This window comes from Pistacia vera, unplaced genomic scaffold (genome assembly GCF_008641045.1).
Source record: "Pistacia vera cultivar Batoury unplaced genomic scaffold, PisVer_v2 Contig913, whole genome shotgun sequence".
In the NCBI taxonomy this organism is placed as follows: domain Eukaryota; kingdom Viridiplantae; phylum Streptophyta; class Magnoliopsida; order Sapindales; family Anacardiaceae; genus Pistacia; species Pistacia vera.
The window spans coordinates 401,264-419,135 of record NW_022196794.1 but is presented as its reverse complement, the minus strand read 5'-3'; the positions used below and the strand labels follow the sequence as shown (position 1 = coordinate 419,135).

Genomic DNA, 17,872 nt, shown 5'->3' with positions numbered 1-17,872 from the left:
GGCCTCAACCCAATCCCGATTGGGCCTACTCTTAAAATCACCTTGCGAACTATCCACTCTATGAGTTGGGCTATCCTATAAGTTAAGCTAAACTGGGTTTCAGCCCATTAGCCTGCGACAGTCTATAAATAAGAAATCAGAATCCCATTCTATTTCCTCTTCTACTAAGATTCCAAATCTTACTCAAACTATTAAACTTGATATGATAAGGTCAAGAAATCATATCTCTTTCATGATAGGGATTATCTCCCAAAATAGGACTTAGTGTCCTACTAAGATTCCAAATCTTACTCAAACTATTAAACTTGTTCTAATAAGGTCAAGAAATTATATCTCTTTCATGATAGGGATTATCTCCCAAAATAGGACTTAGTGTCCTACTAAGATTCCAAATCTTATTCAAACTATTAAACTTAATCTGATAAGGTCAAAAAATCATATTTCTTTCTTGATAGGGATTATCTCTCAAAAAAGAGGACTCAATGTCCTACTATGATTCCAACCCCTTGGGTTCACTATAAAAACAGAGGCTTGCCCTCTCATTAAGGGGAAATCTCCCATAGTCAATCTACACTACTCAAAACCATTTATTTGCTCCTAAAGTTCTTGCTCCCAAGGACCTAACGCCTCCGCCGTAGTCCTAGCTTTCGACAAGACTCGTGGTAATTCTTCATCTCCTTAATTTTTATCAAATAATCTCTTCCAGCCTTACTAACTTGAGCGTTGGAGTGCCTACGGCAAACACCACCCCAGTGTTTTCTGAAAGCTTCACGCTTGCCCTTTCATGTGTGCAGGTCTAGCGGATTGTTAGTGGCCTCATCCTCACGGGATCAGACCCTATTTTCATGATGGTAGATTTTTTGCATCTACAATTTGACGCCCACCGTAGGGCCCTGACAATCATATGCCAATGATGACTTACAACATTGGAGGCAACACGGAACTCCTTTTGATTGACAATGTTAATTAGAAAATCTCGTCACGATAAGAATTTTTTTTTCTTTTTTCTTTATTTTTCTTCATTTGTTTTATCTATTCATAGGCCATATTATATCTATTCGGCACATCGTAATTTATTTTATATTATATCCATTCAGTGAGTAGTATAAGACCTTGAAGCTCATATTATTGTTCTAAATTAATAATAGCTTCATATTATTGTTCTAAATTAATAATAGAATAATAATGTGTTAGAGTTTAAAGTTGTGTTCCTAAACCACTTGATTCATTGGCTTTGCTTCAACAATCTCTCTTCTCCAATCCTATGTTCAGATAATGCAATATCTTTTGTCTCTAACCTCTCAACATGCGCCTTTTCACTTCAATCATCAAACCACCAGGTGGTCTGCCACCGTCATCAGAGCTTTGCAATGCATTACTCGCCATAAAACTAGTCAAGTTGTTCATTCGAGAAGATGCCGCAATACGCCAGCATCTCTAAGACCTCCGCTCAATTAGAAGGTAACTCAAACTCGACCAGCCTTGATCCAATCCCAATTCAACTTCACGGAGATTTGCCATCACTTTGAAACCCAAAACATGTCCATCTGTTCTCCTAAAATCGCCCTAACAGCTTCTCCAATCATGCAGTGAAATCCTAAAAACACAGCAGTAATCCTCTCAGAACACCTAAAGTCATTTACTAAACACGAAGAGAAACCCCCCAAACAAAACCTGCTTAAGTGACACCACCCTACTCTCGCCTAATCTCCTTACCCCACCGTATTCCAAAACTCCAAACTCGAACCATCGCCCCTTCCCAACCAATACATATCAACTCAAACCAACTTCACATCACAATCTCCAGCACACCTGTCATAAAAGCCCTCACGCTCCCCACTGTCTGCAAACTTTCCACTCCCCACTGCAACTCAGTGTTGTTGATTTTCGCAAGTGTACGAATCGTGCAAGTAATAAAGTGCATAAAATACGGATATCGAACCCAAGGGAATTACTATTATCAATTACCAATTAAACTATCCTATTACTATTTGATCAATCCAAATTTTATCAAGGAAACATAAATTAAATAAACAATTGAATTTAAAAAGAAAACTGAAAAAGAGAACAATTAAAATAAACCTTTGGGTAAAAACAAGATGACTAGACCTGGGGCATAGACTTCACACCAACTCTTATTCATGTGTATTGATCTTTCATGCTAATTTTATTAAGCTCTTCCTACAGGTCAAACTCCCTAAATTTCCAATAACTTTCTCTCGAACAATTATCAAATTAACCCCTAATTACTAACCCGAATTATCTCCAATCAGATTTAAGCAATTGGGGATCATTACGCTCTATGGAGTTTACCAAAACCTCACAAGTTGCGGTAACCTATCTCTAGCATTCACTCAACCTATGGTTTTACTACCGTAGACCAACTAAGTATCATCTCTCGATCTCAACTTAGTCCATTGGTTCATTCAATTCTTGGGCCCTTAAGAATCGAAAGCATTAGGAATAATAGTAAAACTTAGGAAAAATTCTTAATACAAATTAACAATCAAAGATCAATACATAATTAAGAGATTGGGCTACATCTTAGCCCTAGAGAATAAAATTAGTTCATAATAAACATGAAGGAAACAATCACATTTATTGAAACATTCATCACGAGTTTACAAGAAAAGAATAAGGAAAACTTCTCTATATTGTGAATCAAAGCTCCAGAATTTCTGTTACTTCTCTTCTCTCCAGATTTTTCTCCCTTTCTTCTCACCAAAAGATCCCCCAAAATAATGCTAAAAGACTTCTATTTATATCCCACAAGGGTTAGGGTTTGTTTTTCCTTAATTCTATTTGATTTGGAACCCTTAACCCTATTCTCTTGGCTAAAAATGGATAACAAGTTAGTGACTTCCGTGACTGTGCCACGGCACTTTGCTGCGGCACAGTAGCTGCTGCCCTTTTCCCGCATCATTCCACTATTCTTTAAAGATGTTTATTTTTGAACTCGATAAAGATGTAATTTGGAAACGTTGTAAACATATGAAATGTAATCCTTTGAATCAGATTTCCAACGGTCCAAGACTCGTCTTAATCCGAGTTCTAAAGCTCAAGATATGCTCAAAATACAGAGGCATGCGCAAGCTAGAACGTAATCTGGAATCTTCTCTTTACTTCAACTTCCATAACTTCTTCAATTCAACTCCAATTCTCGATCCATTTGTTTCCACTCGTCAATTATTCCGTTGCCAACATGATTCTTCATCCGAGCATAACATTTAAGCACTAGTAGCCTGAAAAACACTCAAAAACACCCGTGATCCCGTAAAAGGCAATTATGAAAATATTGAGCAACTTAATCAAATTAAGCCTAATTTCCCACAATTAATCCTCATAAACCACTAACTAAATGTGTATTTTCAAGCTCTTATCACAACCCCCAACCAGCTTCTTGCTAGTCCCTAGCAAGCTAAGCGATAGAACAAGTCCTTTAGCTTGAAAACACAAACAAAAAAAAGTCTATATCTAAACTATCCTAAATCACTTCTGTAGATTGTCACGGTTGCATTTAGAATATGCAACAAGCCTTTAAACCCCTAGGCGGCCGTAGTTGGACAAGTTATAGTCTCGTGAGGGTTTCCAACAATGATACCCACAAACATCCAAACCTAACCTCACCTAAACTCAAAACAAAAGACTCAAACAAATATTTTAGGATCCATGCATATAATAGTCTAAAAAATTATGTCAATGTGAACAAATCGAATAATTAACAACACACAAATGCAAAGAAAAAGTGAATTTCAACTACACTTTTGTTATTGACTCTCTCATAATCATTCACAAACCATTCATCCAAAAACCCAGATGATTTTATGCATAGCTTCCATAGGCAAAGTACGAAAATAAAACAACTATGCAATCAAACTCCATAGGCTCACTTTTCAAACCACTCTCCACTAATGTAGAATCCAATCACACCTCGGATTATTAGGTCTTTTTCATGGTTGTAACGTTAGGCTAGGGTAATAGTTTATGAAAGAACGGAAATGATTTTTTAACAAAATGTAAGAGACTTAATATTTTATAGTAAATGACCATGAACAATCTCTTTCTTGCATCCCTTCTCATTCACCCTTTACCCTTTCATATTGATTGAACTCTTCCTTCCAACATTGGCACAAAACCCTCATGTAATGTACCTCATTTCAAGTTCTTCTCCCCAGCTACTTCTTCCTATTTTTCTGGAAATATCTTTTTCCTTTTTTTTTTTTTTTTTTTTAGAAAGATAGTACCTCAAAAAGAAAAAATTCGTCTACCCCCTTGCTTCTACTATTATCATTTTTTCTTTTTTTTCATAACCCCCAACCTATCTCATTGCACATACTCAGGTTGTGGTCCAAAAGATATATTCATTTTCTTCTACCACACTTCTTTTCATGAGTTTTTCTATGAGGTCACCCTAAATTAAGTCTCTCACAATAAGAGGGGTCGAAAGTGTTTTAGGCTTCATCGTCAAGGTGAGATAGTAGGTTTACAACAAAAAAAAAAAAAAAAAAAAAAAAAATAAGGCTTACCAAGTGTATATATAGGCTCAAAGGGTTAAGTAGGGATAAAATATATAGGTTGGCTTGAAAGGCTCATCGTTCCAAAGAAATTGCTTAAATCATATCCTAAGCAATGCAGATTCTAGGATTTCGGCTCAAGTGAGTTCTAGAGTTTATGCCCAATTTTCACACCAAAAAAAAAAAAAAAAAAAATTATTGCCCATAAAAACACCCTAAAACGTCTCTAAGTTTCCGAATTATTCAACCAATCAACCTATTCCCAGAGAATCATAACTAAATGCAATTTTCATCTACTATCATCTTCACATTACGCGAAAGTCAATAAAATCTCAATGTTACAAATTCACTATCATAGTCTTATCATTGACTTATGTATGAGCAACATACCTAAAACAATTTCACCCAAAAGCTTTTAAAGAGATAATTCAAAGCACAAAAACAATTTGACCATAAGAAAATATTCCTTACCCCCAACGTTAGAGATGATCATTGTCCTCAATGTGCAGAGAGAACAACCACACTACCTTTCGTGCGCAACATTTATGTGGAGATAATCTTGTGAAGGCATGCATATTGTTTGTTGTATCCAATAGTCATCGGGAATCTAATCCAAAAGAAAACAAACTATGTGCCATGCTTGGCCAATTTAGAGTTCATAACAGAAATAATGGGTGAAACATAAACAACTAACATATCAAACCAAATCAAAACTAAATTAAATTCAAAACAAAAATCAAAATTAAATTAAAGAGCTTGGGTTCCCTCCCAAGAAGCTCTTTATTAGAGTCGTAAGCTCGACTTTTCAAATCCTTCAATCTGGATCATCGAGGAAAATCCAAACCCTTCTATCCTTAATGCCACCATCTTCATAAAGCTTCAATTGCTTTATTTCCCTCCAAAGTCCTAAAATTGACAACACATTTTTCTAGGGGTAAACGAGGGTGTTTTTCTTCTAAGGTCGCAACTACTTTATCATCAAGGATACTAATCTCAAAGCAAGTATCTAACTTGGGTGGACATTTCATATTATCAAAAACATTAAATTCAACTTGTTCATCCTCTACCCTTAAGATTAGTTTTCCTTTATGAACATCTATCAGCGTTCTACTCGTAGCTAGAAAAGGTCTTCCTAGAATTAGAGGTACTTCCCGATCTTCTTCCATGTCAAGAACAATAAAACTACCGGGAAAATCAACTTATCTACCTTGATCAATACATCTTCTACTACTCCCCTGGGGTATTTTATAGACCTATCAGCTAGTTGAAGATGGACTGTGGTTGGTTTTACTTCCCCTAGGCCTAATTTCTTATAAATCGAATATGGCATGAGGTTAACACTAGCCCCTAGGTCACATAAAACTTTATCAAAATGAACATTACCTATTGTGCAAGGAATTGTGAAACTTCCTGGATCTCTAAGCTTTTGTGGTAATTTCTTCAATAGCAATGCACTGCACTCTTCCGTAAGCATCACAGTCTCATGTTCTTCAAATCTCCTCTTTTTGGTGATAATCTCCTTCAGAAACTTCGCGTACTTCGGCATTTGCTCCAACATGTCTACAAAAGGAATGTTAATATGTAAAGTTCTAAACATGTCCATAAACTTACCGAATTGCTTGTCCAATCTTTGTTTTTGCACTCTGCGAGGATACGAGAGTGTCGAGTCATTGTTTGTTGAAGCTTGGGCATTATTGACATTTTTTTCTCCTGTGCCCTCTTTTTCTTCTTCGAGTTTTTCCTTTGTTTCTTCTTCCTTCCTTACCTCCTTCAACTCCTTACCACTTCTCAGTATGACAACATTAACTCTCTCTTTCAGATTTTTCTCTGTATCGCTTGACAATGTCCCTTGAACTCTTCCCACTAAAATATTGTGGATTTGCCCAATTTGAGTCTCAAGGTTCCTAATAGAGGCTGATTGATTTTGAACTAGGATGTCAGTCTTCTCAAATCTCTTGCTTGTCTCTTCAATGAACTTGGTCAACACATTCTCTAAATTAGATTTTGGCTCTTGAGGTTGAAAAACAGGAGCTTGTTTTTGCTCATTGTTGTTGCTCCATGAAAAGTTCGGGTGTTTCCTCCATGCTGGATTATATGTATTGGAATACGAATTCCCTTGCCCCCTTTGGAAATTATTGACGTAATTGGCTTATTCAGGCTGAGCAAACGGGTTCCTTTCTTGGCAATCCTTCGATGAATGATTTCCTACACAAAGGTCACATATTAGATAAGAAGATTCAATTGCATTTACTTTCAACACATTACCTAATTGCTTCTGAATGTTCGAAAGTTGAACAACTAATGTAGTGTAACCGTCAACTTTGTGCACTCCCACTGATTTCCTTATCGAAGTTCTCTCTGGAGTCCTCATATAGTTATTATTTGCCATCACCTCAATCAGATTGCATGCGTCCTTTGACGTTTTATTATTTAAAGCTCCCCCACTTGCAGCATCAATCATCACTTATATATTTGGCAACAACCCATTGTAAAACGTCTGCACCTGCGACCATATTGGTAGCCCATGGTGAGGACACCTCCGTAAGAGATCCTTATACCTCTCCCAAGCTTCATAGAGTGACTTCATATCTTGCTGGAAAAAATTCGTGATGTCACTCCTCATCTTAGCAGACTTGACAGGTGGGAAATATTTCGTAAGGAATGCTTGAACTAACTCATTCCATGTAGTAATACTTCCTAATGGCAAAGAAATCAACCAAGCCTTAGCTTTATCCTGAAGAGAGAATGGGAAAAGTCTAAGCCTAATTGCATCATCGGATACTCCATTGTGTTTGAATGTGTCGCAGAGCTCCAGAAATTTTGCCATATGCAGGTTAGGATCATCATTAGGTAACCCTATGAATTGAACCAAATCTGTATCAATTGAATAATGTCTAGCTTTATCTCGAAGGCATTTGCTTGAATTGGTGGCCTCCTGATGCTAGAATAGCTCCCTTCACCTGTAGGACTAGAGTAGTCCTTCAATGCTCTTTGAACAACTTCAACTCCTGTATCAGTCATTGAACTAACTCCTCTATACAGTCCGACACTAAAAATTAAGGCACTAAAAATAATAATTAAAAAAAAAATATAATACAAACCAAATTAGCAACTAAACAGCTTGTATTGATATTGATAATATAAAAGCAATTCCCCGGCAACGGCACCAAAAACTTGTTGTTGATTTTCACAAGTGCAAGAAATCGTGCAAGTAATAAAGTGTATAAAATACGGATATAGAACCCAAGGTAATTACTATAATCAATTACCAATTAAACTATCCTATTACCATTTGATCAATCCAAATTTTATCAAGGAAACCTAAATTAAATAAACAATTGAATTTAAAAAGAAAACTGAAAAAAAGAACAATTAAAATAAACCTTTGGGTAAAAACAAGATGACTAGACCTGTGGCATAGACTTCACACCAACTCTTATTCATGTGTATCGATCTCTCATGCTAATTTTATTATGCTCTTCCTACACGTCAAACTCCTTAAATTTCCAATAATTTTCTCTCGAACAATTATCAAATTAACTCCTAATTACTAACTCGAATTATCTCTAATTAGATTTAAGCAATTGGGGATCATTACGCTCTATGGAGTTTACCAAAACCTCACAAGTCGCGGTAACCTATCTCTAGCATTCGCTCAACCTATGGTTTTACTACCGTAGACCAACTAAGTATCATCTCTCAATCTCAAATTAGTCCATTGGTTTATTCAATTCTTGGGCCCTTAAGAATCGAAAGCATTAGGAATAATAGTAAAACTTAGGAAAAATTCTTCATACAAATTAACAATCAAAGATCAATACACAATTAAGAGATTGGGTGACATCTTAGCCCTAGAGAATAAAATTAGTTCATAATAAACATGAAGGAAACAATCACATTTATTGAAACATTCATCATGAGTTTACAAGAAAAGAATAAGGAAAACTTCTCTATATTGTGAATCAAAGCTCCAGAATTTATGTTACTTCTCTTCTCTCCAGATTTTTCTCCCTTTCTTCTCACCAAAAGATTCCCCAAAATAATGCTAAAAGACTTCTATTTATATCCCACAAGGGTTAGGGTTTGTTTTTCCTTAATTCTATTTGATTTGGAACCCTAAACCCTATTCTCTTGGCTAAAAATGGTTAAAAAGTTAGTGACTTCCGTGACTGTGCCGCAGCACTGTGCTGCGGCATAGTAGCTGCTGCCCTTTTCCCACATCATTCCACTATTCTTCAAAGATATTGATTTTTGAACTCGATAAAGATGTAATTTGGAAAAGTTTAAACATATGAAATGTAATCCTTTGAATCAGCTTTCCAACAGTCCAAGAATCGTATTAATTAGAGTTCTACAGCTCAAGATATTCTTAAAATACTGATGCATGCGTAAGCTGGAACGTAATCTAGAATCTTCTCTTTACTTCAACTTCCATAACTTCTTCAATTCAACTCCGATTCTTGATCTGTTTGTTTTCACTCGTCACTTATTCCGTTGCCAACATGATTCTTCATCCGAGTATAACATTTAAGCACTAGTAGCCTATAAAACACTCAAAAATAGCCGTGATCCCCCTAAAAGAAAATTATGAAAATATTAAGCAACTTAACCAAATTAAGCCTAATTTCCCACAATTAATCCTCATAAACCACTAACTAAATGTGTATTTTCAAGTTCTTATCACTCAGCACCACTGAACAACACAAGTAGTCCACTCAATGATATTTGGGTCTGCACATACGATATTAACGTGCCCATTCGGATCAGCCCAAAAGTGAATCACGTGCCCACTCAACTTCAACTGGCTCAGCTTCGACATAGAAAGTAACACCCCTATCTCCACTCGGTCCAGCAAGCATGGGTGGCAACACTTAAAGGGGAAAGGTATGTGTTATTGTCTCCTTTTAACTACCACTCTATTTGGTTAAATCTTTCTCTATTCGGCCTATTACTTAAATAAATGCAGCCCATTTTTCCATTTAGCTCACTCTTTATTCAGTCCATAACACATGCACATCATGCATATCAACTCTCTGTTTGACTATTTGCTTAAAACATATATGTCATGCATGTCACTGCTCCAGCTTTAATCAAATGTTTTCAACTACAAAGTCGGTCACGTTGACTGGGCCACATAGCCCTCAAAGGTTTCAACTACAAGTCGATCATGCCGACTTGACTGTAATCTCCATACAAGCTCCACTTAGCATACACCATTGAATCGGCCCTGCTCGATCCACGGATTTACATCATCGGATTGACCCTACCCGATCCATGGATTTACACCTTCGGATCGACCCTGCCCGATCCACGGATTTACACCTTCGGATCGGCCCTGCCCGATCCACGGATTTACAACTTTGAATCGGCCCTACTCGATCCATGGATTTACAACTTCAGATCGGCTCTGCCCGATCCACGAATTTACAACTTCGGATCGGCCCTGCCTGATCCATGGATTAACGCCTTCGGATCGGCCCTGCCTGATCCATTGATTTACACCTTGGATCGACCCTGCTCGATTCACGGATTTACACTTTCGGATCGACCCTGCCCGATTCACGGATTTACACCTTCGGATCGGCCCTGCTTGATCCACAGATTTACACATTCGGATCGGCCCTACCCGATCCACGGATTTACACCTCGAATCGGCCCTACCCGATCCACGAGTTTACACCTTCGAATCGGCCCTGCCCGATTCATGAGTTTACACCTTTGAATCGGCCTTGCTCGATTCACGGATTTACACCTTCGGATCAGCCCTGCCCGATTCATGAGTTTATACCTTCGGATCGGCCCTGTCCGATTCACAAGTTTACACCTTCAATCGGCCCTACCCGATTCATGAGTTTACACCTTCGATCGGCCTAGATCGATTTATAGATTTACACATTCAATCGGCCCAGACCGATTGAAGGACTTGCACCTCAAATCGAAAAGTCATCGACCCAATTCGCACAATGATCCATCCAACCTAACGAGCTGCTATCACTAATCCGCTCAGTCTGCACTCATTCGATTAAATCTACTCTCTAAGCTAAATACTCTTTAACTTAGAGAGTGGGGGGCTAACTGTTAGGGCAAAAAATCGTCTTGGGCTTGACGAGGCCTAATAATGAAATAAACATGTCATGGCCCAAGGCCTCAACCCAATCTCGATTGGACATAAGCTTAAAATCACCTTACGAACTACCCACTCTATGAGTTGGGCTATCCTATAAGTTAAGCTAAACTGGGTTTTAGCCCATTAGCCTGTAATAGTCTATAAATAAGAAATCAGAATCCTATTCTATTTCCTCTTCTACTAAGATTCCAAATCTTACTCAAACTATTAAACTTGATCTGATAAGGTTAAGAAATCATATCTCTTTTATGATAGGGATTATCTCCCAAAATCGGACTTAGTGTCCTACTAAGATTCCAAATCTTATTCAAACTATTAAACTTAATCTGATAAGGTCAAGAAATCATATCTCTTTCATGATAGAGATTATCTCCCAAAATAGCACTTAGTTTCCTACTATGACTCCAAATCTTATTTAAACTATTAAACTAATTAATCTGATAAGGTCAAGAAATCATATTTCTTTCTTGATAGGGATTATCTCCCAAAAAAGAGGACTCAATGTCCTACTAGGATTCCAACCCCTTGGGTTCACTATAAAACAGAGGCTTGCCCTCTCATTAAGAGGCAATCTCCCATAGTCAGTCTACACTACTCAAAACCATCTATTTGCTCCTAAAGTTCTTGTTCCCAAGGACCTGACGCCTCTGCCGTAGTCCTAGCTTCCGACAAGACTCCTGATAATTCTTCATCTCCTTAATTCTTATCAAATAATCTCTTTCGGCCTTGCTGACTTGAGCGTTGGAGTGCCTACGACAAACACCACCCCGATGTTTTTCGGAAGCTTCATCTTGCCCTTTCATGTGTGCAGGTCTATCGGATTGTCAGTGGCCTCATCCTCACGGGATCAGACCTTATTTTCATGACGGTAGATTTTTTGCATCTAAAGTTAACATAATAGTTAAAAAAATTTTTTGAATATTTTAAGGAACAATAATATTATACTTACAAAGAAATCTTGCAAAAATTTTCATACAAAGTGAGATGACAAAAAATGAATGGAAGAGTGAAACAAAAAGTTAAACTCATTATATTAATTCTTCTATTCATTTTTTACCACATCACTTTGTATAAAAATCTTTGTCAGATTTCTTTATAAGTATAGTATTACTCTTATAGAAAATTGAACTGAAAAATATTATAAATCCAAATCCCAAAAATATTTTTTTCTTGTAAGTAATTAATCTTGTGGAAAATAAATTATTAAATGAAATTATTCATTTTGTATAATTATTTTAAATTCAATGAATTTTAGCATTACATTATAGTAACTCTCCTTATTATAGGAGTCAAATTAAGCCAAGTAGTCTAACAAATATTCTTTGTTGGTGACTGAGGTATTCAAGTTAGTTTGTGCGTACCTCAACTAATTTTTAAAGTCGATTAAACATTTTACAAACCCAATAGGTAATATTCACAAATGTGGTAAGTGGTTATTTAGTGGGACTCAAACACAAGACTTTTGGGTAATCTATGGTATTGCCACCCATTCATAAGCTAAGTGATTATTTTTTGGTGACTAGGGTGTCCTGACTAGCTTGCATCTTAACTAGTCTTCAGGATTCATTGAACACTTTACCGGCCTCGGGCAAGAAAATAACAAATGTGACCACCTAATGCAAGCATAAAAATAGATATTGTTTACTTGACCCATAAGCTATAGATTTCAACACTATTGAGGTAATATATTGTGGACAATTCATTTATTTTTTGTACTGTTCTTACAACTAAGACAAGCATAAAATATATATTTCCATTGAGGTCGATTAGATGAGATTTGTTTATTCCATAAGCTATTATAATCAGATTTTGACTCATTCTTTGTCTCTTTGAGCAATTTGTCTTTTAAAATCTTTAACACTTTCTAAATGAGTAAATGGCAAGTGGTAAAAAATAGCCTGTAAATATCAAATTCATCATATTCAATTTTCTATTCATTTTCTGTCACATCATTTTGTATATAAATATTTATAACATTTTTTTATACCTCTAGTATTACCTTTTAATAATGTCTTCACATTTAATTTCTTCATAGGACCTAACCTGGCCACCAATGGGGAAAATAGTAGTTTTTTATTAAATTATCAGAAGAGGGAATTTACCAGAAATTATAGGACCACTCAAGTTCCATATGCTGACTTGCTGTGTTTTCTCCAATTGTATTAACAACATGCTCTTAGGAATTTTAATTATATTTAAGGAACAAGTAGATAATTGTAATATTATTTATTTAACAAGATCAACTCTGTATATATATCTTGATTGGGGTAAGGCATCGTATTAGGTTAACACGATAGTTTAAAAAAAAAAAATTTAAGAAATAAATCCAAAGCCCCCAAAAGTCAGAGCTTATATTGTACTTTATTTATTAAAAAATATTATAGAAAATTTAATTAAAAAATATTGTAAATCCAAGCCCCAAAAAAAATATTTTTTTCTTGTAAGTAATTAATCTTGTGGAAAATTGAATGAAATTATTCATTCTGCATAAATATTTTAAATTCAATGAATTTTAACATTACATTACAGTAACTCTCCTTATAGGAGTCAAATTTCTACCCAATAAGCCAAGTAGTCTAACAAATATATATATATATATTTTTTGTGACGGAGGTATTCATGTCAGTTTATGCGTACAAGCTCAATGGTTCAAATAAGTCATAAATAGTCACAAATGTTATAGATGGTCATTTAGTGAAACTCAAATACAAGACCTCTGGATAATCTAAGGTCTTGTCATTCATCTATAAGTCAAGTGGTTATTTTTTTGGTGATCGAGATATTCGAGTCAGCTCGCATCTCAACTAATCTTCGAAATCTATTAAACACCTTACAAACTTAATGGTTAAACAAATCACAAATGTGGCCACCTAATACAAGCATAAAATATGTATTGTTTGCTTCGCCCATGAGCTATAGATTTCAACACTATTGAGGTAGTATATGGTGGACAATCCATTTGTTTTTTGTACTGTTCTTACAACTAAGACAAGCATAAAATATATATCAGTTTACTTCACCAACCATTGAGGTCGATTAGATGAGATTTGTTTATTCCATAAGCTATTATAACCAGATTTGACTCATTCTTTGTCTCTTTGAGCAATTTGTCTTTTACAATCTATAACACTTTCTAAATGACAAGTGGTAAAAAATATATTATCCTTCGGTCCCGTAGAACAAAATTCTTGTTGAGGTATTGGACTCACTGGTATATAACAGTAGAAATTGGGTAAATTTAAGCTATATTAATTTTAAACAGAAATATAATTAATGAAGTGATCATCATTTTTAAATTTAAAGTGGGTTATGAGTCAAATTTATTTTTAAAAAAATATATTTTCTAAAAATAACTGTTACATTTGTATCTGGTTCTAACGACGAAATATCTTAACAATAAGCTATAAATTAGATAGAATAATAATATTTGACATTATTCTTTAATTGAAATACCATTCATTTTTTATTAATGAATATTTATATTCGATCATGTATTTAGTTTTTATTATATGGCCTTGTATATATATCTTTGTAATAAAGTCTTGTATGTATATTATTATTGAATGAGAAATGGGATTGTGGTTTCTTACCTCGGGAATCTTAATCATTAATGTCATTTTCCAAGTGGAGAAAGACTTCGTCTCTTTCAACATCTAGCAAGAAATTAAAGTCCACGGAACGGGTCAAGTCCTTTAAACTAATATAGATCGGTCAACATATATGGCCATTTGTAATATTCATATCCAAGAAACTTCATTGCTCTATATTAAAATAAAGAGACGGCACACATAAATATTAGTAATTTCTGAACTCACTAAGATCACACAGCAAAAGAACAGGAGTATTGATTTGAAGAATGAATCTGCAACTGCTGTTTCATATCATACTGCTTTCATGGCCTATAATCACATCGGCACAGGCATCAACAAAGCCGAATTGTCAATCCAGTTGCGGCAATGTTAACATTCCATTTCCTTTCGGAATCGGACCCGATTGTTACATCGACCATTGGTTTGCCATAGACTGCAATTCTGCTGTCCCGATCCTCAGCAGTGTCAACCTGGAAGTGCTCGAACTTTCACTAAACGGCACAATGCGCGTAAATCACCCAGTATTTTCTTCTTGTAAAGATACACTTGCAAGTATAAATGTTAACCTGGCTGAAAGCCCTTTTGTTTTCTCTGAAGCAAGAAACAGATTCACAGGCGTCGGCTGCAACAACTTCGCATTCATGTCTTCTACTGTTTCTGTCATCGGCGGATGCTTATCTGTCTGTGGCGAGAACAGTACTACGATAGGAGAAAATAGTTGCTATGGCATCGAATGTTGCCAGACATCAATCCCTTCGTCTCTGCAGATATTTAATGCATCGATTCGTGGCATAAATGATGAAGCAGATGACCAGCAAGTTTGCAAGTATGCATTCTTGGTGGAACAACAGTGGTTTGAAACGAATTTAAAGAGCCCTCAAGATGTTCAGAAATATAAGCACGTTCCTGTGGTGGTGGAGTGGGGGATTCAGGATTTCTCGTTTAATCTGTATGCAAGGAATAAATCGACAAGTTATAATTCAACATCTAGTTGTGAAATTTCTTCCAATGCTACTTCAACTACTCCGTTTCAAAATATTCAATGCAAGTGCTCTAATGGTTTTGAAGGAAATCCTTATCTTCTTGAAGAAGGATGTCTAGGTAAATCACCCTGTTCCATCAAACCAAATATGTGACTCTTATAATTTATTTTTTTTAGAGGTGGGCAATGCCATGGCCTAGTCAGTCCTGGGCCGGTCCTTGAGGGTCCTGGGCCCATGAGTTTTCCTAGGGCCCGGACCAGTCCTATGGGCTTGAGATTTTTTTTATTATTATTTTTTTTTGTAAAATTATTTTTAACCCCTAAATTAATGAGCTGTCCGAGACCAATCTCAAGCTTGGGCCCTGGAGGAGGGACCGGCTTGGGTCTAGTCCCTCCTCCCTTGGGCCTGGTCCGGTCCTAGGACCGGGCCAAATTCCCACCTCTATTTTTTTTTGAACCATTATAGCCTTCATATATCTGCTTGAACATGAGACAACAACCAAATGTGAGAAAGAAAGGGAGAAACAAATAAAGAAATACTTAGCATTTATATTTATATTTGAAACCCATATTTAGTCAAAAAAACTAGGGGAGCCAAATAAAAATTGAATCTATAAAGGATGGAATTGATAAATTTAAGAAAAATTCTGGGCATGGGGTGACTATGGCTCAGCAACTGGTCAACCAGGCCTAATGGGGACCGTGTCAAAAGAAGTTAATAAATAATCAATTTGAAAAGGGATCCCACCGAAATATAAATCGAATAGACAACTTTTTTTTTTTTTTTTTGCATTTTCAATTTTAGTTTTCTGTTCTTGTTGCTGGGCATTTTGACGATCTTTAATTTGTAACTGAACTAATTCTATATTTCTTTTTGCACCAGATATTGATGAATGTAATACACCAGTTTGCGGGACAATGGATTGCCAAAACCTTGAGGGGAGCTTCGTTTGCTACACACCTAGGTCGAATATTAAATCGAAGGACAACATGGCCATGCTAGGTATATTTATTATATGATTTTGTGTCAAAAAAAAAAAAAAAAAATTCAACTTAAAATAGATTAACTCTGACATATCATTTGCTATACATATGGATTAAACAAGTATTATTACTAATTTAAATTGAATTGTCCAGGTCTTGCAATCGGAGCAGGCGGCTTGGGATGCTTGTTTTTACTTATTGGGGCATGGTGGCTGTGCACCTTAATGAAGAAAAGAAAAGAGATCAAGCGCAAAGAGAAGTTCTTTCAAAGGAATGGTGGTCTACTTTTACAACAACAGTTGACATCTTTTGATGTCAATATTGATGGAAACAAATTCTTCAATGAAGAGGATTTAGATAAGGCAACTGATCATTTTAACCCAAATAGGATTCTTGGTCAAGGAGGTCAAGGTACTGTTTACAAAGGCATGTTGGCTGATGGAAGAATTGTTGCTATAAAGAAGTCTTGATGAAGGGAAAATGAAAGAATTCATTAATGAGGTCGTCATTCTTTCACAAATCAACCATAGGAATGTGGTTAAGTTATTAGGCTGTTGTCTGGAAACTGAAGTTCCTTTATTAGTCTATGAATTTGTTCCCAATGGGACTCTTTCTCAATATCTTCATGATCAAAATGAAGAGGTACCGTTCACATGGGATATGCGGTTAAGGATTGCCATAGAAGTTGCAGGTGCTCTTTCTTACTTACACTCAGCTGCTTCTATTCCCATCTATCATCGAGACATCAAGTCAACAAATATACTCTTAGATGAAAAATACAGAGCAAAAGTAGTGGACTTTGGGACTTCAAAATCAATTGCAATTGATCAAACTCATGTCACCACAAATGTATTAGGAACCTTTGGATACTTGGACCCAGAGTACTTCCAATCAAGTCAATTCACTGATAAAAGTGATGTTTATAGTTTTGGAGTAGTCCTTGTTGAGCTTTTAACTGGACAAAAACCAATATCGTTAACAAGATCAGAAGAAGGAAGAAGTTTGGCGATGCATTTCATTCTTTCTATGGAGGAAAATCATCTATATGATGTTCTTGATGCTAAAGTAATAAATCAAGGAAAGAAAGAAGAGATCGTGACAATTGCCAACATAGCAAAAAGGTGCTTAAACCTAAGTGGGAAGAATAGACCTTCAATGATTGAAGTAGCGATGGAGTTAGAGGGAATTCGAGCTTCACGAAAAGATATTGATGTTCAGCAACATTATCAAGAGGTTGAGTACGTGAGATCTGAAGTAACCGAACCTTGGGATGTAGTGTCTACTTCAACAAGTTCTACATTTGACAGCATTGCACCATCCGTAGATATCCAACCACTGTTAATTAACTGAAAAATCATGAAAAAAAAATATTTAGAATAATATTTCAGTCTTGTGATAGCATTTATAAACTAATTCAGAGATAACTGTGGCAAACTGCACTTTTTATTCAACCTGTGCACATATTTTCTTGGTTTTGGTTGTTTTTTTGTTGTAGATTTATGATTTTTTATTGAATTTTATTATGGGTGTCTGATTTTGATGAGTTGAAAGAAAGCCATATGAACGAATATTGATTTTGTGTATTTTGAATAATTTGATATGATGGTATATGATTATTAATTTTTGTTTAAAAGAGATTGTTAAATTTTGTTTAATATGGAACTTTTAATTTATT

The 17,872-nt window shown here is 35.7% G+C and overlaps 1 protein-coding gene, 1 non-coding gene and 1 pseudogene across 2 annotated transcripts; 2 read left to right on the top strand and 1 right to left on the bottom strand.

Moving 5' to 3' along the window:
* Window positions 1-5,652: 5,652 nt before the first annotated feature.
* On the bottom strand, window positions 5,653-7,535 carry LOC116119952. Its single transcript, XM_031405891.1, has 2 exons — window positions 7,475-7,535; window positions 5,653-6,377 (listed from the first exon to the last, which is right to left on the bottom strand). Exons 1-2 carry the CDS (start codon window positions 7,533-7,535, stop codon window positions 5,653-5,655), a joined length of 786 nt encoding a protein of 261 aa, XP_031261751.1.
* LOC116119984 lies at window positions 7,034-7,140 on the top strand. Its single transcript, XR_004126477.1, has one exon. It is a non-coding gene; the product is annotated as a small nucleolar RNA R71 (small nucleolar RNA).
* A 6,949-nt stretch (window positions 7,536-14,484) lies between the features above and the next one.
* Window positions 14,485-17,652, top strand: LOC116119959 (annotated as a pseudogene).
* Window positions 17,653-17,872: the final 220 nt, after the last annotated feature.

What these genes read in the sequence shown, in the direction of transcription:
- LOC116119952 (XM_031405891.1), bottom strand. Translation starts at nt 7,535, where the DNA reads ATGACTGATACAGGAGTTGAAGTTGTTCAAAGAGCATTGAAGGACTAC. An exon ending in GGACTACTCTAGTCCTACAG is followed by an intron (nt 6,378 to 7,474) that starts GTGAAGGGAGCT and finishes ACAATATTTTAG; the next exon opens with TGGGAAGAGTTCAAGGGACA.